The sequence below is a fragment of the Protomyctophum parallelum genome, assembly GCF_964188405.1.
Source record: "Protomyctophum parallelum genome assembly, chromosome: 17".
Classification (NCBI taxonomy): Eukaryota; Metazoa; Chordata; class Actinopteri; order Myctophiformes; family Myctophidae; genus Protomyctophum; species Protomyctophum parallelum.
The window spans coordinates 20,643,206-20,665,182 of NC_139719.1; the positions used below are offsets into that span (position 1 = coordinate 20,643,206).

Genomic DNA, 21,977 nt, shown 5'->3' on the forward strand with positions numbered 1-21,977 from the left:
CTTACCCATATCGGGGAACTTGCCGGCCAAGTCTCCCATGACGATGGAGTCTCGGATGTTCTCCTCTAAGTAACCCCTGTTCTCCGAACGCTTCCTCATCACGACCTCCTTGGAGTGCACTCCGCCTCCGATCATCCCGGCCTCCATCACGCCGCCGCCGATCATCATGTCCTGTCTATGGCTGAGTGAGCTCCCTGCAACGGTGGGGGGAAGAAGAGAAAAGTGCCGAATAGTAAGTAAAGGTTAACCGCTTAAGCCGAATATACTCCATTGTACACCGAAAAACCGAAAATAGCTGAGCTTGTAGATCAGCTATTTTCAGTATTGTAGAAAATTGTGAATTTTTTTTGAATGTTTTTATGCTTTTTCTTTTCGTACTTTTACAATTGACCTTGATTTTTATCGTTTTACCTTTTTGCCCCTATAATGACATGGCCAAAATAGGCAACACCAGGTTGAAAGTGTTTAACCCATTTGGGCGGGAACCCCTTTGTGTTTTAAACATTATGTTGTAATTTAGCTATTGAAAAATAGCAGATCTACAAGTTCATAGCGCGCCACCGAGTGGCGCGCTATGAGCTTGTAGGTCTGCTATTTCTTTTAAATCGTCAAAATATTTATTTCAGAAAACTGGAGGATTTAGAAGATTTTCTTTTTAAAATTTCGTCCTCAGGTCAAAATGGGTTAACCTGTGCTGCTGATCCCGCATTTACAGCCCAAGCCAATCTCGGTGCAGCGTCTTACTGCGTCCCGACCAATCTCGGAGCAGCGTCTTACTGCGTCCCGACCAATCTCGGTGCAGCGTCTCACTGCGTCTCGACCAATCTCTGTGCAGCAGCATCTTACCACGTCCCGACATGGGCGACATGTAGGTGGTGGTGTTCTCCACGGTGCTCATGGAACCTCCTCTGTAGTTGGACGACGCCAGCGACGACGCAGACATGTTGCGTGATCCCCCGGAGAAAAGGAAACCCTGGTCCCACCTCCCGTTCATGAACTGATCTGTGCAACACATAAACGTGAAGGTGGAACTGTGAGTATGGACAGAATTCAGGAAACCCTTTTAGGATTGAACCACTTAAACCCATATACACACTGCATCGATCGATCTCGCTGCCGAAAACAGCCGATCGAGCATGAGCGTGTAGCTCATGCTCACAATGGGTAACAAGTACAACGTGTTGTTGCGCTTGTAGAGCTTTTCGCGATACATTTGCCCAATTAGGTACGCTAGGGTTTAAGTGGTTCAAACCGAGCAAATCGGCTCCGAAACAATTCTCACAAAAAAGTGTCATCAGAGACGAGGACAACTCCAATATTCCAACAACAGCCACAGAGTAATTAAGACTTTGCACCCGGCAAGCTGCCCGTCTAGATCACTGCCTCCCCAGTGGGAACGGAGAGAGGAGGGACAGAGACCGGCACCTGAAAGCCTGCCCATGCTCATCAACTGGAGGTGGGGCAGTTGATGCCAAGGACGCCGGCCCTCTCTGGGTATAGGAGGTGGTGTGCGTTGCAAGGGCTCAGGGTCGGGGAGAGATGGGATAGGCACCAGCTGCAGTAGTAGGGGGAAAGGCGAACGAAGCAGTGAAGCTCGCCATTGAATGATTAGCCATTTGACACGCGATTCCCACAATGGAAGGAACTAAACGAAGGCAGAGAGAAACAGGGAGCCGCCTTGCTCGGGGGCGCCTGAATGGCCGTGCACAGTAGCACAGTGGCATGCTGTCCTGCATGGTGGCCTTTTCGGGGGGTGGGTCTTCACCTGGCTGGGGCGCGGGTGCGTTGCGGGGGGCCTCGTCGGAGCTGGCCTCGGTGTCGGTGCTGAGCCGATGGGCGATGTGGTCCACCTTCTTTTTCCAGGAAACCTTGCGGAGATCCAGGTTGGACCCCACCAACTTGACATGTTGCCAGCCTTATTGTTAAGGGGAGGAGGATAGGTGTATGTGGGTGGTGGGGTGGATGGATGGATGGTTTGGAAGCAAGTTAAGATATTTTCAAATCAGAGATTTAGCCACTTGAACCCCCAGCGTCCCTATTCTGGGGGCCAACATTTGGTTGCGAATAGCAACCGGAATCAGTTAGCAGCAGTTAGGATATTTTCAAATAATAATAACCACCATCTCTCTGGTCAACAAAGTATACAGTATAGGTTTGAAGTGGTTAAACGGAAGCTGTATGTCACACTAACACTGCTTACCGAACATACCCTCAATCTCAAACGGGATTGATGTGCAGAGACGTGCACACATAGATATCTAAGGGGGCTTCAGCCCCTGCCCTTTTACCCGTCTGTAAAACAACTGCCCTTTCCAGACCACAAATGCAGCGTTTACTACAGTGAAAGAAATGCAAATGACTTGAATCAAATGACTCCTTTCCAATTCAGGAGAATTGCTTTTTTCCCGAAGTCTCCGGAACTTGAACACAGTATTTTGCGTTGAACAAATTTGTTTAGAAATCCATGTCGTTACACCGCATCAAGAGTGCTGGGTAGCGCCCCGAAAATAGCTGATCTATAAGCTCTCAACGCGTCGCGCAGGATCAGCTATTTTTGTCCAAAAGTGCCCTCTTTCAGCCCCTGCCTCTCTAACACTCTCTGCACGTCCCTGTTGATGTGAGACTTATGCATACCCGGAGAGGACTCACAAATCTCAGAAGTATGACATCTGCACTGCAATGTGTTTATGCGACGCGTGATGACATCGATCACACTAGCTCAAATCAATCGGTCGTGTAATCGTGACCACAAAGGAGGACATCCCCGACTCATGAGCGTGTGCATAAAAGCAGGAGATTGAAGGAGTTAAGCGAGGGAGGAGGGCTGTGAGGTTTACGTGGTCATAAAGCACTATTATTGCATATTATCTGAAAATGCATTGGAAGCACATTTTGTTTGCAGCCTGGCTGCGGTGTTGCCTGCAGTGAAAAAAATGTCAGACAGATGGTTGTGATGAAGAGTAATGAACAAGACTAAAAAACATGGACCAGATAATGACCAGACCATTCGTTATCGTCACTCACAAGAAGAAAATAAAGGTCAGCATTTTTAGGCATCGCAGAGTGATGAAAGGAGAGGAAAAAAGAAAAGGTGAGAAGAACAGGAGGAGAAGTCGCCGAATGCCTCCCAGTTCCCTAGGTTGTTGTACTGTCTGTGGGTTTTCCTAAATGGCTACAGCATCTAACTAACTCTAACCTGCAAAAATTTTTTGGAACAGTGCAGATGTGTCGTGAAGTAATTAGATGCACTTTTGTTTTGGGCGACCAGAAAAAATTAAACCATTCTGACTGGTGAAGTCAGAGTCATGTGACTTGGCATGGCACTGCTCAAAAGAGAGGTCAGGGCCCGGGCCGGCCTAGCATTCCACCCAGGCTGCTAATCCAGCCTGACAGCGTGTCGTGAGTTTGACTCCCGATCCCGACGACCTTTACTGCTGCATGTCATTCCCAATCTCTGTTAGCTTACTACTGTACCTATCAAATCAAATCAAAGCCCCAGAAAATATACAGTATATATATTAAAAAAAAGCTCCTACAGCAGTGTTGTTTTTGGCAGCAAAATTTGATTTTAGTTTTACTCACATTTTAGTCACCTGGAATGTTTTAGTCGACTAAATGTCATGCGATTTTAGTCAACCGTAGATTTAGTCGTAGAAATTGTTGATGAATTTAGTCTTGGTTTTAGTCATCATAGCTTAGTTTTCATTTAGTTTCCATTTAGTTTTCGTCTGTGAAAAAAGGTAGTCGACGAACATTCTTCGTCATAGTTTTAGTCGACGAAAACAACACTGCATGGAAACAGAGGTCATGTACGATTGAGTGACGCGTGTGGTTAGTATTATGACGAGCAATATAGGCACTGTCGCTTATGTACTGTACATACCACCATCACCAGCGACACTGGGCGTCTTGGAGCCACCTCTGGAGCCACATCTAGAGCCACCTGGAGATTTCAGCACTTCGGTGCTGTACATCAGGTAGCTGTCGTATTCGTCGCCTGCCTCTGCATCAATTATCGGAATGTCCGGGATAATGGGAACTGCAAAAGACATACAGGAGGAAGAAGTCAATTCAATAATTCACTGTATAATATATTTATTTGTTTATCTTGTCTATTCTTTTTTTATATTATGTTTTTGTGCTCATACATAATGTCCATGCATACGTATTCTGACGTTGTTGTTTGTTTTTTCTGTTTATTTGTAAAAAATCCAAATAAAGTACTAATAATTAAAAGAATAAAATAATAATTCACTGTATATTAAGCTCTATTGCATACTTTGTCGTACGGTGAAAGTAGCAGATCTACAAACTTATGATAAAAAAAATTGCTAAATTATAACAATGTTTGGAGGCACAAAAGAAACAATGGGACTGATATGCGATACATACTGTATTTCATGAATGGTGTCATAAATTTGTCTTTTTGACCATTGCAAATTGCCTAGAAGTAAATAACTCAATTCAATTCAGAACTAGAAAAAGTAGACACTAGGGCATTCACTTCTAGTTGTTTAACTACCTATTATATAAAAAAACTAAAACAAAACCTTTTTATTTATTTATTTTGGAAATAAATATTTGTACATTTAAAAACGGTGTACATTGGTGACTATGGGCCTGATTCTTCAACGTGTTTCCGCTGATATATTGCCGTGACGCTGGCGGAAAGGCATTTACGTGGATTTCCCACATTAATTTGGAATTCATGGAAATGGCCGTGAACTTGACGCTGACTTTGGTTCGTCGGTAACTCCGCTAAATCCTCCGCCACCTCTTTAGGTGGCGGAGAAATTTGCGGAAGCATACACTTGCATATAGATTTATTCAGAAGGCTTTAGTCTTCATGCTGAATCAATAAATAGTCCACAAATCTCAGATAAAATATGTAGGCATGTGCCCCCAACAAAAAATCAGCACAAAAAACGATATATATATATATATATAAACCGAGTGCACTTGTATGCCTAAATGCATGCATTATAGGCAAGTTAGCCTATAGAGTCCCATATACAGAAACTGCCCCGCAAGCCGACACCTTTTTATTTATTTATTAGGATATTTATATCATGCGCGATTGGGGATGCTCACTCGGCAGCCTTCTATACTCGAAGTGCAACGGTTGTGAGCTTGTAGATCGGATCTCGCGGACTCGCGCTGCATGTTAAAAAACAAATTCACAGTTATAATACGAACATAGGCTTATCTGCATTCTGCACTGTACGAATCCAACATAGTTTAGTGTAGACAGTAATGCCTGCAGTAGGCGGCGGCAGGCCTAAATGAAATTGTTTTGTTACGGAGTTCCTTGAGTCAGTTGACTGTCGGTGTGTGTGTGTGTGTGTGTGTGTGTGTGTGTGTGTGTGTGTGTGTGTGTGTGTGGGGGGGGGGGGTGCGTGCGTGTGTGTGTGTGTGTGTGTGTGTGTGTGTGTGTGTGTGTGTGTGTGTGTGGCGGAGGGCAGACAGCAGCGTACTGCCGATCCGATTCACATTGGAAAATGAATAGGGCTAATTAGCCCTATATAAAAAAATAGAAGACCAATATTAGCCTAATGAATGCAGCGTGTTTGAAAGTCGGCCAGTCATATCAGTTTTAAACCAGCTCACCTCCACTCGTGAACATGACGGACACACAGACAGAATTTATAATAATGTATATTGATATTGATATTGATCACATGGATGCCACACACAGAATAGTTTAACTCACTGGATAAACTCACTGGATTATAATTTCTTCAGACAAGAGGATCCCAGGCCTACGAGGTAGGCCTATAATATATTTACTTATGAATGTAACTATGGGCTACTGTTCTTTATCGCGCAACAGTGTCGAGGGCCCATGCAGCCCCCCTCCCTCTCTCGTCTCTCTCTCTCTCTCTCGCTCTCTCTGAAAAGACGACTTTTGCATTGACATATCTGATATTTTATATCGGATATGTTTTACCTCTGCAAAGGTGTGAGTGAACACCCGCCTTGGTCCCGAACTTAATTAAATAAATTATAATTATATTGCTTCAGCGGAGCACGCACCATTGTAAGCTTGGATATAGCAGTGACCGCGGCTGTGATCTCAGACAAACTGCTGTCTGCTGAGTCATGCTTGAAGCCTTTTATGGTGATATGGGGCGTGGATCAATGCAGATGAGGTTGTCGGTTGCTTTTCCGATCACTTTGCACCCGCTGCTTTCAGTATGACATACACCTGCGATACGCCAGCGCACCTGTGGTACACACCACTCTCTGAATAACACGTCATCTCAACGTAGCTTGATCGGACGGATTAATACGATATCTGTTTCCGTCACCGTTACACTCTGGCGCATTTCGTTTTTGAAGAATCAGGACCTATAACTATAATCTACCTGAGCTTGAGGTCTACAATTTTTGAGTGGTGCAACCACTCCAAGGAACAGCTTTGTCCGTGTTCACCTATGTATGTGACGTTCACCTACTGTATAATGTATGTATGTGAGTGACGTTCACCTATGTATGTATGAGCATCATATAATGAGTACCAGTAGGGGCGCTGTTGCTAATGAGAGATAGAGAGAGAGAGAGGAGGAGGAGGAGGGGGGAGGGGAGAGAGAGGGGAGTTGCACCACTCGGTTCACACGGGTGTGATTTTCTTTTTATCAACTAGTCAACTAGTACCAACAAGGTCGACTAGCACACACACACACACACACACACACACACACACACACACACACACACACACACACACACACACACACACACACACACACACACATGCCTGGTGGAGACAATTACTATTTGGAGGATAGATGCTCAGTTCATATATGAGCTGAAGGCGTTTTGGGGGACGACATGCTCGTCCACCACTTACTAGAGAGCGGCCGGGCAGGCTGAGAGGCCAGGTTGATGGTGGCGTCTCGGAACGGGCCCCAGCCCACACTGTTCTTGGCCCGGACCTTGTACTGGTACGTCTGTTTGCTCTGCAGGTTCTCAATGAGAATCATGCGTTTCCTGGCGCCGTCGATCAGCACCTTCTTAGAGGCTCCCACCGGTTCTGAGCGAGCGGAAAGGAGAAAAAGGCAAGATGTATGGAAAAATGTGTGAGTGTCAAACTGTGTCCTGGGAGATGTCAATTATGCTTAATTGGTCGGGCACCATAACAATTGTTTTGTGTTACTCGCCGTTGCAGCTGTGTGGTATTCTTAAAAACTGGAAATCCCCGAAAAAATGTCTGTTTGAAAATGACAGTTTTCTGAAAAAGCTATGTTTCTGTCAGTCGTTTGATTTTTCTAAAATAGCTAAAGCATAGCATAATGCTAACACCAAAAGGGGTTCCCGCCCAAAATGGGTTAAGTGACTAGAATACTGATTAATGTGTCAATTTGAAGAGATTTAATACCGCCATCAGATTGAAAATTGCCTGATTGATTTGGGGTGAGGAACCCGTTGCAACCGCATGCCCTTGCTGACTTCAACCCCAGGCAGGGTTCAAACACACAACCTTCCGCATGAAAGGCATATGCTCTACCCACTACACTATGGGGCAGCCCTACAGTATGAAAGCAACAATTTGTCAATAAGGAAATCTTTAAAACAAGACTGGCTAAGAAGGGTGGAGGGCCTGGCTTCTCTGTGCAACGTCAGTACTTAGTAGCCGCTTGGAACTCTATATTCGGGCAATACTTGACATATCTCCAAATTTGACAGAAAAAGACTCGCTCACCGTATAAAAAATAGAAGTAAAACTCCTTGCTCCTTGCTCATACTCCATGCTCATAATGTGCTCTGTTCTCAAAGTGCAATTAAAAAGCATTTTAATTGCATTTTGAAAACAGAGCACTTTATGAGCATGATAAAATAAAATAAAAAATGTTTTCTTAAGTCTCAGCATAAGGAGTTTTACTTCTATTTTTTATACGGTGAGCGAGTCTTTTTCTGTCAAAGTTTCCCTTGTGTTTTTGAGACCACCGCTACCATAGTCAAGTTTGGGAAAAAAAGGACGAAGAAAGGCGCAACCGTTTTCTCAGTGCTTCGGGACCTACATACACAAATAAATACGGGGAAGGTACACAGACAAAGCTGTTCTATACAGCTGACAGCTGTCAAAGACGCCATTGGCTACTCACTGGAGTCTTCGTCGATGGGCGTGTAGTGGACCTCATAGGCTGTGATAACGCCATTGACCTCTGCAGGCTCCGCCCAGCTGACTTGAGTGACGGTGGGGCTGATGACGTTGAAGGCTAGACGACCCGGCTCTCCAGGCGCTACGTGAGGAAACGAGACGTGGTTGAGAGGAAGACCATGGTCATATGAGCTCATATCTATAGAGCGTCACAGTCCCGCCCCCTTTCATGACGACGCCAGGCCCAGGAAATGATTCCCAATGCATTTTTCCCATAGACATTTCAAAAAGTATTTATTTAAAGACGGTTACGCCGCGGACTAAGCCAACTCGAGCCGTGACAAATCATGACAACAAACACAATATTTTGGACAAAACAAATAATTACAAAGAAGAACAACAACAACCTGCCGTTTTTTCTTCTTTCTAATTATCTGTTCGGCCCAAAAAAATGTGTTTGTTGTCATGATTTGTCACAACTCGAGTTGGCTTTGTACGACGCTTAAAAGGTTTTTAAATAAATACTTTTTGAAAAGACTATGAGAAAAATGAACGGGGAATCATTTCCTGGGTCCTGGTAGGGGGCGGGACTGCGACGCTCTATTACCCATATCATTACCAAACTCATCAATTCAAATCAAGAAAAAGAAGTAGCTCACCTAAAAAATGACACATCAATTACACATCCCATGAAGCCTTGCATTCTATCATGTCTATGTTTTAGTCAAAATGATCTTTCTACTGTTTTAAAAAAAAAGTTGAAAGAATCTGAGTCTGTCTTTATAGAGGGGTTCGTTGGAACTCGCACAGAGCCATGTGTTAAAAAAAAGCCTTTTAAAAATATGCCTTGTTACTGCTTGTAATTTTTACTTTTGTTTTGTTGTTTTCCATTGGCTCATGAATGTGACAAAAATAAAACAATCTTCATGAATTCAACTAAGGCGTCAATGGTTTGAGTGAACTTCGATTTATAGTTTTCTTTATACTGAATACTAGAACAAAATAATCAATAGCCCTAGTAAACAATATGCTAAATTTCAACAGTAGGGAGCAAAACCTATCATTATTATTACCATCTTCCAGAGTTTGACAGGGGATCATGTCCGTGTAGTTGCCATCTCCCAGGGCGTTGTAAGCACACACACGCATCTCATAGTCACAATATGGGTACAGGTTGGTCAGCTCAGCCTGGGGCGTTTTCACATCCACAACCTGGGCATCTGTCTCTGTGTCTCCATAGATCCAGTACTTCACCTACAGACAGGATATGATGGAAACAGAGGTTATGTACGATTGAGTGACGGGTGTGGTTAGTATTATGACGAGCAATATAGGCACTGTCACTTATCATGTTTATCTACTGCTAAATGGATGTCTCACCTGCACAAGAGACTATACAAAATGCTTACTTTACTATATGATTATTGGCTGCTAATTTCAAGTGTCTTCATCTGTGACACTTTCTATGTAGCTCATGTTGGAAGCATATAAGGCATTATAGAAATGACATACATAGAAAAATGTTTCCAACAGGGCTAATTTGACTTGATTGAGATTGGTCCTACATGCCCAAACATGTCTGTAGAATAGCAAAATAGTGAAAATAGCCGATCTATAAACTGAGAAATGTGATGCAATGAAATGTTTTGTGAGCTGGCAGATCGGCTATTTTAGCTAGTTGTCGTGCAGTGACAGTATTTAAGGCTCAAACAGTTATTGCATGCACGCACACACAGGTTCACGTTAGCTCTGTCTGCTAACGTTGACACACACACACTCACACTCACACTCACACTCACACTCACACTCACACTCACACTCACACTCACACTCACACACACACACACACACACACACACACACACACACACACACTCACACACTCACACACACGTCACACACACACACACACACACACACACACACACACACACACACACACACACACACACACACACACACACACACACACACCTTGTATCCCATTGGATTTCCAGATGCTGGGTCCCAGTTCAGGCGAATGTTCCTGGGGCCTGTGGCTGTGGCCTTGGCGTTCGCTGGAGATAATAACCGACCACCAGGGGAGGCGCTTTTCTGATTCATGAAGCCCATATTCATTTTCTGTTGTGACATCATCCCTGGAGACTTGGAAACGGCTGTGTAGAGGGAAAAGAGACATGACTAGCACGCAGGGTATAGAGGGTGACTAGGTGGGGTGGTACTCCGTTCCATTTGGCAGACGCCTTGATGCTACTATAGTAGAATCAAGGGGTCTGCCAACTTGTATAAGGTATAAACAAAAAATTGTCAGAAAAGATTAATAGACCATGCACCGGATGGTTGTCCACCCGACAACCATCAGGCTGTTGAAGAGACCCTGAGCCCAATTAAGTCAGTCTTGGCGACATAGAGCGCCCTTTCAGGGCACCGGAAGAGAATTTCCCATTCATTTTTCCATCGACGTTTCAGAAAGTATTTATTTCTGACAAATGGCTCATGACAAATCACGACAATACACAAATTGTGTTGGGCCGAACAAATAATTAGAAAGAAGAAAAAAAGGGCAGAGTACACAACACCTTTTCTTCTTTCTAATTATTTGTTCGGCCCAAAGAAAATTGTTTATTGTCTTGATTTGTCAGGAGCAGAGTTGGCTTTGTCCGAGGGTTAAAAGGTCTTTAAATAAATACTGTCTGAAACGAAAAATGAATAGGACAATTCTCTTCTGGTGACCTCGTCATTCGGCACTGCGACGCTCTATAGACCGATTCCGTAGCGGTTTCATGGTCGCAGCCTACGTATTTTCTGTAGGCGTACTCGACGTAGCTGCGGGGATAAAACCCTCACCAGGCGCACCTCTTCCACTACAGTGAACGGCAGAGTGCTGCTTTTTTACTAACACTAACATTACAAAGATGCCCAGAACATCGAGATGAACCTGTGTAGTTTATGGCTGCTCCAACAGTAGTGGCAACATAAAAAATTAAATAAAACGGAATGTCTAATATCCACCGCGGTGGCTGAGACCAGAGCCATTGAGTAATGGTTGAGACGAAGCAGGGAAAGATACATATCGCCAGTCTTACCCAATACCAAATCTTTCTGTTTTATGAACACAAGGCTGCTGTATTTTATACCTCATACTAAGCATTTAAAGTATGAGGTATAAAGTACACTGGCGTTATGTATCTTTCACTGCTTCGTCTCAACCATTACTCAATGGCTCTGGTCTCAGCCACCGCGGTGGATATTAGACATTCCGTTTTATTTTATTTTTTATGTTGCCACTACTGTTGGAGCAGCCATAAACTACACAGGTTCATCTCGATGTTCTGGGCATCTTTGTAATGTTAGTGTTAGTAAAAAAGCAGGTAAAGGAGTAAAGTTTGAGGCAATCTGCCGTTCACTGTAGTGGAAGCTGTGCGCCTGGTGAGGGTTTTATCCCCGCAGCTACGTCGAGTCCGCCTACAGGAAATACGTAGGCTGCGACCATGAGACCAGCTACGGAATCGGTCTATAGGCCATTACATACGGTAGGCTTTGTCACTTTATTTACATTGACCTTGAATACCCTTTTATATCTGCTGATGAATGTGTTGTATCTAGTATCTACTATCCTATCTTTTGCTATTCTATATTCTTAGGACAATTTTTTTAATTGCAAATGTTGGAAGCTTGTACAAATGAAATGTGACCCACTTGTTACACCTGTAAGCTTGTGTTGTGAAAATGTACTTGAAGTCAAAGTTGACAACAAATAACCACAAAGATTATATTTAGCATGTTGGATAGCCTATCTCAATCAAGTTTCAAGACTCGGCAAGTACATTTCCATACCGCCCTGAAACGAATATAAACCATTTGGCTTCCAGAAATCAAATAACCCACAGTATCGTGACTCACATGTCAATGAGATAAACATGCCAGGCCACAGGTACAGTCCTTTAAAGTCCTAACATACTTTATCTGCCAAAAAAGTAGTCTGCGGTTCTTGGAAAAACTTCGATACCAGGAGGTGGGGGTTGGGAGTCTTTTGACTAGCAGGCATTCTGCCAGCTGGCTGGCAGAATGGGGTTTTCTGGCTGTATTAGAACGTGAGAAAGCCCCACCTCTCGGGCACCCCAGTATTTTCTACTACTAGTAGGGCAGTGCTTCACCCCGCCCTACTAATTGTAGCCGGAGGTGTAAAACAAGTGCCCCATAAGCTCCCACGCTCTGCGAAAAAGGTATACAGTCCCTCGGCTCAGAGGCAGGAGTGAGCGACCATTTTGGTTTGGATGATGCACTTAGTTGATTTCAGGATGGCGATATCGCCGAGTGCCAGACAGTGGAAACCACCATTGTTTTACACCTTGTAATTATAACATAAATCAGACCTGTCAAGATCTACAGGGCGTGCATGCGTTGCACGCCTCTGCCTCAGGCTGTACTTGACATTACTGCCAAACATTTTTGATGTTTATGGTTTGTTTGTGTACCCAACTACCCATATCTCTGACCGCAGCTTCATGGGAATATCTTGCTGCCTTATTTACCATATCTTATTTTTCCTTATCAGCCGTTTGTGGTCGATGGGTAAAATGGGACAATATTGTTATGAGGTTATGGCTATAACCTACATTAATCATTAATCCATCAACAGCCACCAGCTGTCAGAAATATGATCTGCAATGAGAGGCTACAGTACATGATAATTCCTTTCCTGTCACTGTATCGGAATTAATGAATTTGCTTCATGTACAGTAGGCATAATCCACAGTCCTGCTGTTAGACAGTTAATATTTACTTTCCCTATACGCAAGTTCAATTTAAGGTACAGTAGCCTCAAAATGTTCCTAGACTAGGAACAAAATGTCTTGTCACTGTCACTGTCATTGACTATGACTCATCATGACATTGCTGCAGGCCATTTTCCAAAGTGTGTACCATAGTTTGTTTGGTTTTCGAGGAAGCTATTCCATACAGTTAAACTCAAGTCCACTTGCAGAGGCTTTAAACTGGCTTGAGGTACAAAACACAACACACCAATGTTGTTGCACATTTGTTGTTCTCAAAGTTAAAGTATTTCTTCATTACTAGCTGAAAATAGTCCCAGATTTAGGAACAAAGTCCAGTACTTATTAACTGCACAATGTTGAACCAACATTGACTCAGTTATTCAGGCACGTTCTACAACATGTTAAAGACTTTGTAGAAAAGGGGGGAAAAAGGCAAAAGAAAACAGTAAATGGTCTATGTGTATATACTATAATTGTGGCCAAAGCTGTGATTAGACAGTGACATGTATTGATGCTGGTTATGTTCCTTTAAACAATTTTTTGGGCTTTACACACCGTGGGTGTCACGAATAAACGATACAAAAGTCATGGCGAGTAAAAACTCTTCAATTGGTTGATGCCTCATTCATACAGGTTGATGCCTTTATTTCTGGTGAACAAATGACCTAATTCAGAATAAAAATGTTGCTGCTTTATCTGCGTGTAATATCTTCTGTGGCTGTACTGTGGCTGTACTGACTGTACTGTACTGATGAAAATATATCGAATGAATTACAAGTGTGTAAATGACCTTTAAGTCTGATTTATAATTAGTTGTTGTACACCGGTGTCATATCTGGAAACCAGAAGATCTACAAGCTTTCAATGCGTCACAGCCCGATGCATTGTGAGCTTGTAGATCGGCAATTTGTACAACAGTGTACAGCACAGGTTAGGTATAAAACTCAGGCCTTATCAAGAGTGTCTTTCCTGTTGTCTTTGTTTTGTTTGTCTGTTACCATCTGTCACTGTCATCTGTATTGTATCTGGAACATTTACATTACCTGTCAATATTATTATCGTTCATTACTTACTTACTCATTTAACTCAGTATTAAAACAGTATTAAAAAAAAAACACGAAAGAAAACTGTGCCAGCTGTCTTACCTCCCTCGAGGACGTTGACCAGGGTGCTCCTCCTCTCGCCTATGGAGGCGTTGCTGCTTGGATCAAACAGCTCAACCTGGAAGGTCTCCACCCCGACCTGCCCAGGGGAGGCGCGCGGATCGATCGTTATGCTCTTCTCGGACTCGCCGGGGGCAAACTTGAGAGGACCGGAGAGCTCGAAGCGTTGGGCCTTCTTGGTGCGCCACCGGACGGTGGCAGCGGTGTCCTGGTTCCGCGTGCGCACCACAGGGATGGCGTAGGCCAGGTCGGACGTGGTGAAGTTCTGCGTGGGGTTCTTGAACATCAGCACACTTGGATCTGGAGAGAGAAAAATATGATAATATGTGACTAAAGGGGGACTGCCATTGGATTTTTTGTTTTTGTTTTTCATGTCATATGAAAGCAGGGAACCATAGCTTCAAATAGAGATATTGGTTGTTCAGTTTGACCCACCAGTTTTGTGGCTTATAGAGTAATGTCTTCAGAAAAGAGCGAGTTGAGAAAACAGGCTTGAAAGGTTCACTTCTGTGGTCTCTAACATTACACCTAGCTACATCTTTGAGCATTTATTTCATATTTACATGTCGATTTCAGCTCTGACACTTATTTCAGACATGCTCTAGTATGTGAAGAGTCTGCCTGTGCTAAACCTTTTCTCCTCTGGTGAAAAGCTGGAATTTGCGAGATGGCAGTCTCTCAGTCAAATCTGGTCACATATGAGAGAGAGAATATTTACAGCGTCAGTGCCTGACTCAAAAGGCACTAGTTGTTTGTTTCATATAGCACCCACATGGCCCCTTGAGATCAAGTCATGTTGACCCCAGAATGGCTATTCGAGGGCCTGTCTTACTTTGTGTTGGTTCTGTGCATGTCTTCAACCAATTATAATCACTAAGATTTAGCATTTCTTTCATAAATATAAAGGTTGATCATTATTCTGTGCAATTATATTAATGTTTTCTCTCTGACTCTGGGAAACTTGTCAAGGTCTTCGCGCACGGATAGCGTTGGGTCCTCCCTGCATTCTTCTTCCTCTCTCCTCACTCTCCCCCTCACCTCTTTGCCTGTCTCTCTCTCTCTCTCTCTCTCTCTCTCTCTCTCTCTCTAGTGGGTTGAACTGAGACAATATAATACTAGTGTTTCAAATTTTTATGTAGCTTGAAGATTCTGCCACGAGCACATCTGTCAATTAACATCCACGTTATATACGTTATACGTTATAGTGTATAAATGAGCCATATCACTATATATCGTCACTGTCAGGCAGAAAGCTTGTAATGAATCTCCATGTTTCAATGTTTTTTAGTTAGTTTGTTTTTTGTAAATGTAAAGCCCAACTTCATCATACAAAAGTCATGAAAATAACAGATCTAAAATAACAATGAAAAGGACATACAAGGTTTCAACCCGACAACGATACATAGCAACATGATTAAATAATTAAATAATACTTTGAATCAAAAATAGATTTTCAGAATAACTCTGGTTTAAATGGGTTAAATGGGCAGGAACCCCTTTTGGTGTGTTAACAGTAAGCATTATGTTATACTTAAGCTATTGAAAAATAGCAGATCTACAAGCTCATAGCTGATTATGCCTGATTATGCCTCTAATCTTATTCTTTCAGATAATTTTAACTAAAATCTTTGCTTCTGGGGGACCTTGACATGAAATATTGAGCACCACTGATATAGAAACATAGGTATGTCAGAAAACTGTCATGATTTAGAAGACATTTAAAAAAAAATGACGTCAGGCCTAAATGGTTAACACTAGGTGAGTCTGTGTAGTTACTAGTTGGTGAGAAAGCGTTGGTTGCTCACTGGTGTCGCCACACGTGGCAGCTTCCATACCTGGCTGGTCTGTGATGGTGATAGTGGTTCTGGGGTTCCATACCTGGCTGGTCTGTGATGGTGATAGTGGTTCTGGGGGTTCCATACCTGGCTGGTCTGTGATGGTGATAGTGGTTCTGGGGGTTCCATACCTGGCTGGTCTGTGATGGTGATAGTGGTTCTGGGGTTCCATACCTGGCTGGTCTGTGATGGTGATAGTGGTTCTGGGGGTTCCATACCTGGCTGGTCTGTGATGGTGATAGTGGTTCTGGGGGTTCCATACCTGGCTGGTCTGTGATGGTGATAGTGGTTCTGGGGTTCCATACCTGGCTGGTCTGTGATGGTGATAGTGGTTCTGGGGGTTCCATACCTGGCTGGTCTGTGATGGTGATAGTGGTTCTGGGGGTTCCATACCTGGCTGGTCTGTGATGGTGATAGTGGTTCTGGGGGTTCCATACCTGGCTGGTCTGTGATGGTGATAGTGGTTCTGGGGGTTCCATACCTGGCTGGTCTGTGATGGTGATAGTGGTTCTGGGGGTTCCATACCTGGCTGGTCTGTGATGGTGATAGTGGTTCTGGGGGTTCCATACCTGGCTGGTCTGTGATGGTGATAGTGGTTCTGGGGTAGCGTCCCAGCTTGGCCTCCTGCCGGGGGTTGCTGAGGTCCATGACGAACTGCTTGACCTGCTTGTCGTCCAGCAGAGCGTCTTTCTCCCCCAGCTCCAGCAGGCGAACGGGCACCATCTTCTGGGTCTCACCGGGGCCATAGTTCAGGTCCCCTTCCACGGTCCCATAGTCCTAGAAAGATAGCGCGGAGGCAGAGATTAGGATTTATATTAGAGGTCTTCTAATGTGCAGTGGTGGGAAAGTAAAAGTATCAATTTAGAAATAGAGAAATGGAAGTGCTGCAGGGATCAGTTAGTGGCTCTTAGATGGGTGCTCTTTGGTGATACAGGTAGAACCACATACAGAAAAGGTATCTTTCCTTCAAGTTGTATACTGCTTGATTCCCAAAGGTGTAAAATTGCAGACTTGGAAAGAAAAAAGGAATCCAAGGCACTCCGTCTTTAGTGGAAAAAAAAGATTCAAATAATGTATTGATGAGCAAGGCAAATAAATAACAGGACCTACGCGTTTCGACCAAAAGGTCTTCGTCAGGGTCTATCTACCTATCGTATCTACCTATCGTAGATAGACCCTGACGAAGACCGTTTGGTCGAAAGTCGAAACACGTAGGTCCTGTTACAGTACTTGAGTAAATCTTAGTTACTTTACACATTTTGGGGCGGGAACCCCTTTTGGTGTTAGCATTATGTTATGCTTTAGCTATTGAAAAATAGCAGATCTACAAGCTCATAGCGCGCCACTCGGTGGCGCGCTATGAGCTTGTAGGTCTGCTATTTTTGAAAAATCGAAGAACGACTGACACAGAAACATAGCTTTTTCAGAAAACTGTCAAGGATGTAGAAGACATTTTTAGAATCTGATCTCAGGTCAAAATGGGTTAACACCACTGGTCTTCTGTAACTGCAGCCGGGCACACCTGACTTCCGCGCGTGGCTTCCGATATATACACGTTTCCCAATTCCATCCCTCCCTCCCTCACCTTCTTGTCCTTGGCCGTGAGGTCCCGCGTGCGGTAGGTGACCTGTGAGCGTCCGTCCTCTATGATCTCTCTGCTGACGGGGACGTTGGCCACACCGTCCTGGCGGCTGTAGGTGTAGGCCGGCTGCAGGAAGGAGAACACACTCTTGGCTGCATGGGGGGGGGGGGGGGGGGGGGAGGAGACGAGGAGGAAGGAGACGAGGGGGGGGAAGGAGACGAGGAGGAAGGAGACGGGGAGGAAGGAGACAGGGAGGAGGAGGACAGAGAACACTGTGAGACCAAAAACCACCATTACTCACAAGAGAGGTAGACCGTTAGGGGTGTAACGATACAGTAACTGCGTCCAAAAAAAGATTTTAACCCATTTTTGGGGCGGGAACCCCTTTTGGTGTTTTAAGCATTATGTTGTACTTTAGCCGCCGTTGAAAAATAGCAGATCTACAAGCTCATAGAGCTTGTAGATCTGCTGTTTTTGAACAATCGTGAAACAATCGTGAAAATATTCTTTCAGAGAGTAACTCAAATCTTTGCTTCTGGGAGGGTCCCTGGACCAACCTATTTTCAGATGGTGGTCGGTGGCCAAATTCAGATAATTCTGGGCTCCTTGACATGAAAAAGGTTGAGCACCGCTGACAGAAACATGGGTTTTTCTGGGTCTAAATGGGTTCATTTCAAGAATCGAAGTATATCAAAATGTAAAACAGAAACTGTATCGTATCGTTTGACTTTGTATTTGTACCGTATCGTATCGTACTTGTGCGTTTTATTTAGCAATTTTAAGAAGAAAAAAGAGAGGTTTAATTACCTTTCCATTCAATATCTTGGTCTATTGATAAATGTGTGTATTCTCTTTGTTCATGTCAAGGTACGGGTTTGTTCATATGTGTTCAAATATAATGTCCATGCCAGATAATCACTGTGTTTACTTATTTAAATCCATATTCATACATTTTACCTTAAAAAACCTGCAGAATCCACATGTTTCACACAGATTTAATTTATTTGCTAAATACTTACTGTATCGATTTTAAATCATTGAATCGTATCGTATCGCTGTTTAAAATGTATCGTCATAGTAAGTCGTTGTTGATCCCATTATAATAAAAAAAAAATACACCAAGAATATACTTGAATATGTGTTTGAAAGCAGAACGCAATCTGCTTGTTTAGTATAAATGTGGTCGTATAGCGAGAGGCTCCTCACGGTGGTCTTTGATGATGACGATCTTGACGAAGCGTTTCCCGATCTCGGCGATGCCCTGAGGCACGTCCAGGGCCTCCACCTGCAGGTGCTTCTTGTCATCGTCCTCGTCCTTGACAAAGAGCGGCACGTGGACGTCGACTGACTCCACGCCTTCCTGAAACTCCACCGCGCCCGTGGCCTCTGCAGCAACGGGACAACGAGACAGGCCAGCATATAAATCATAAACGACTACTTACGACAAAGAGACACGCACACATATACACCCACACACACACACACACACACACACACACTGACACACACACACACACCTCTGTCTGTGGCCACGGTGTAGTAACCAGGCACCACTTTGAGGTTATGGAAGTTTCCGGACTGGACGTTCTTCTCCGTCAGTTTGACAATGTCGGGGTAGCTGGCGCGCAGAGCAGACAGGACCGTGTCCACGACGGTATGGTTGTGTCTGCAGAGTACAACAAGACAAGACGTTGGTTAGAGACTTCTCAGCGTATTAACCCATTTATTGTAAACGTGCACAGTCCGGGGGGTTCCACTCAAGGGCCTATAACTCTAAGAATATACAAAATGGAACCAAAGGGTTCCATTTTGTACTCTCTCAGAGTTAAACTGAAGATGGAGTGCCGTGATTTTTTTCCACCCTAAAACATCATCATCAGGTCTTATTGGTATATAAGGAGGAAGAATTTTTTCAAAAAAGTGTACAGAATTTGTTAAAATGTCGTTTTTATGTGGGCACGCCCACCCGTTCATTAAGTATGCCTGGTTTGCCTGGTGGGTGGTGATGGGTGGTGATCCATCTGAACTGAAGCCGCACCCACAGCTGTAGTTGTATGATAAAGGGGGAGGGGTTAGGGGAGGGGCTGATAGTGTGATGTCACTATATTACTGTTTTTTTCATTGGCACGTTTGACTGTCAAGGTTTCAGCCTCCAGGAAGAAACCCTAAATACAAAGGGAATACATCATTGCACATAACAACCATACCAAGGGGTCTAATGAAGTACTGTCACCTCATAAACACATAATAAATGGGAAAAAGTACAAAAATCACGGCACTAAAGCTTAGATAGATTAGGGTCCCAGCGATCAAAATACTGAATGGGGGGGGGGGGGGTCCGTGGCCTAATGCCTATCAAACTGGGGGTCCTTAAAATGAAAAAGGTTGAGAATCCCTATATATCCTGCAGCGCTGTCAAGCAATGATTACACAAGAATGGCCCTGGAACCGCAAGGCACAAAGGCGACAGTAGTCAGGCTCCATGCAACTCTAGCCTGCAACAGAACAATAGAACCACACCTGCAATATCACAGCGCACAATGTCCCAGGTGAATGTACGGTTACGACGCGCACGCACACACACACACACACACACACACACACACATGCACACGCGCGCACACACACACACACACACACACACACACACACACACACACACGCACACACACGCACACACACAGAAAGGGGTTCCCCACACTACGACATTCCACAAACTAAACAAGAGAAACACATTCCCAGAAACAGAAAACACACAGTAATGTTAAAATTAATTTGCAATACAAAGGTACGAAATCTGATATGTTTTTTATCTCTGCTTCTGTTTCCTTTTGGGAAATGTAGACTTTACAAACTGTTTCATGAATGTCCTACATTTTTTAGGGTTTTACATTTCATTATTTGAGAAATAGCAGATCTATACAAGGATCCAAAGCATCACATCAGAACATGCTGTGAGCTTGTAGATCGTCTATTTTCACAATTACAAGTTCAGTATAATCAGTATAATAGGGCTTACTGTAAGTGTTTAAGACAATTTGATATGATCAAAATGTTACCTTTTCCCAGCATTCTTTTGCGTTCTGTAAAAAAAGGAAAAATACATTTTCAGGAGTGGAAAACAGCAGCTCATTGTTCAGTGGTTTTCAACCAGTGGTCCGGGGACCACCAGTGGGCCTTGAGGGGGTTCCAGGTGGTCCCCAGCTAAATGATGGAGAGTTGCTGACCAAATGGGCCCTTATAGATCTTTAACTCTTGAGAGTGTAAAGTCATTGTACACTCTCAAGAGTTAAATTATTGTTACACATCATTTACAAGAAGTCTACACAATTCAACGTTCGCCTGTTATCTCTCCTAATGGTACCAACATCTATAGAGAGTATGCACATGCATGATTTTCCCATCAGGACACGCCCCCCTCATCTAGACTGAGTGGCAACACATTGAGCAGCATGGAGTGTTGGAGTTTGGAAGGGCTCGTTGGAAATCACTCAACCGTCCTGCGTACCACCTGTTTCTAAATGTCACATAATGCAGGAGGCAGCAAAATGTTGTGTTATTGAAAACAAGCACTTCCAAACTCTGACACGTTTCTATGGTGGATTTTCATGAAACAAAAACTTTGCAGATAGAAAGAGAATAATTCAAGCTTTTCGTACAGCTGCAATGTCGGTGAGTTTAACATTGTTCAATGCAATCAGACAGGACTTTTCTGTTTGGATGTATGGGCTGTCAAGGCCAGAAAGTAGTTTTTTGCCACTCAGTGGGCGTTCCCTCATAACTTCCTGGTACGATGATGTCACGCGCACACCCTCTATACAGAATGGAATTGTCCAACGACAACAAAATATTCGTTAGTTTTGGATCTGAGAAGCTAAATCTCATCAAATGGTGGTCCGTCCGTGGCTCAAACACCCAATAAAATGGGACTTACTTGATATGAAAAGGGTTGAAAACCACTGGTTTACATGCATTGTTCAGTAAAGCACATTTCTGTGGCCATTATTTCTGTAACGCTTCACAGCTCACCTAAATGATGTCTTCTGAACCTTCTGAGCCCCGGGGATCTGCTTGTACACCTCATTCAGCTGCGTCGGAGCAACACACACACACACACACACACACACACACACACACACACACACACACACACACACACACACACACACACACACACACAGCACCCAATGCTGACGTTAGCACATATGAAAGAACGTAACAGTCTATCTCCTTCCCTCCCATGAACAGTAACATCCAGTGCTGTAGTCTAGGTTTTTCAGAGGGCAATAGCATAAATATTCCCTCCCACACACGCATGCACGCATTTAAAAAATCTTTGTACCAGCATCAACTAAGATGTTGAACGAGGCTCTGAAACAGCAGTCACTGTGTGAGGCTAGATTATCCACATCATGTGTGCAATGTGTCTCCCTCTGTAATGTATTATTGTCTGTCATTGATGTTTTATGTGTGGCTGTAGCTGGGGTGAAAGCCCAAGACAAATTTCCTTTGTGGACA

General features: G+C 43.8%; 1 protein-coding gene across 3 annotated transcripts in view; it reads right to left on the minus strand.

Annotated features, from left to right (window-relative positions):
* The window catches only part of itgb4 (integrin, beta 4), a 50,338-nt gene that overhangs the window by 8,217 nt on the left and 20,144 nt on the right, over positions 1 to 21,977 (minus strand). For all 3 annotated transcript variants that reach the window (XM_083786783.1, XM_083786784.1, XM_083786782.1), the window contains exons 22-35: positions 21,489 to 21,547; positions 20,519 to 20,542; positions 18,977 to 19,125; positions 18,666 to 18,845; positions 17,463 to 17,611; positions 16,447 to 16,654; positions 14,025 to 14,342; positions 10,076 to 10,257; positions 9,175 to 9,355; positions 8,106 to 8,243; positions 6,851 to 7,033; positions 3,884 to 4,039; positions 847 to 1,002; positions 6 to 194 (exon numbers count right to left, since the gene is read on the minus strand). In XM_083786783.1, the coding sequence (XP_083642909.1) occupies positions 6 to 194; positions 847 to 1,002; positions 3,884 to 4,039; positions 6,851 to 7,033; positions 8,106 to 8,243; positions 9,175 to 9,355; positions 10,076 to 10,257; positions 14,025 to 14,342; positions 16,447 to 16,654; positions 17,463 to 17,611; positions 18,666 to 18,845; positions 18,977 to 19,125; positions 20,519 to 20,542; positions 21,489 to 21,547 (2,272 nt within the window). The remainder of the gene's footprint in view (positions 1 to 5; positions 195 to 846; positions 1,003 to 3,883; positions 4,040 to 6,850; positions 7,034 to 8,105; positions 8,244 to 9,174; positions 9,356 to 10,075; positions 10,258 to 14,024; positions 14,343 to 16,446; positions 16,655 to 17,462; positions 17,612 to 18,665; positions 18,846 to 18,976; positions 19,126 to 20,518; positions 20,543 to 21,488; positions 21,548 to 21,977) is intronic.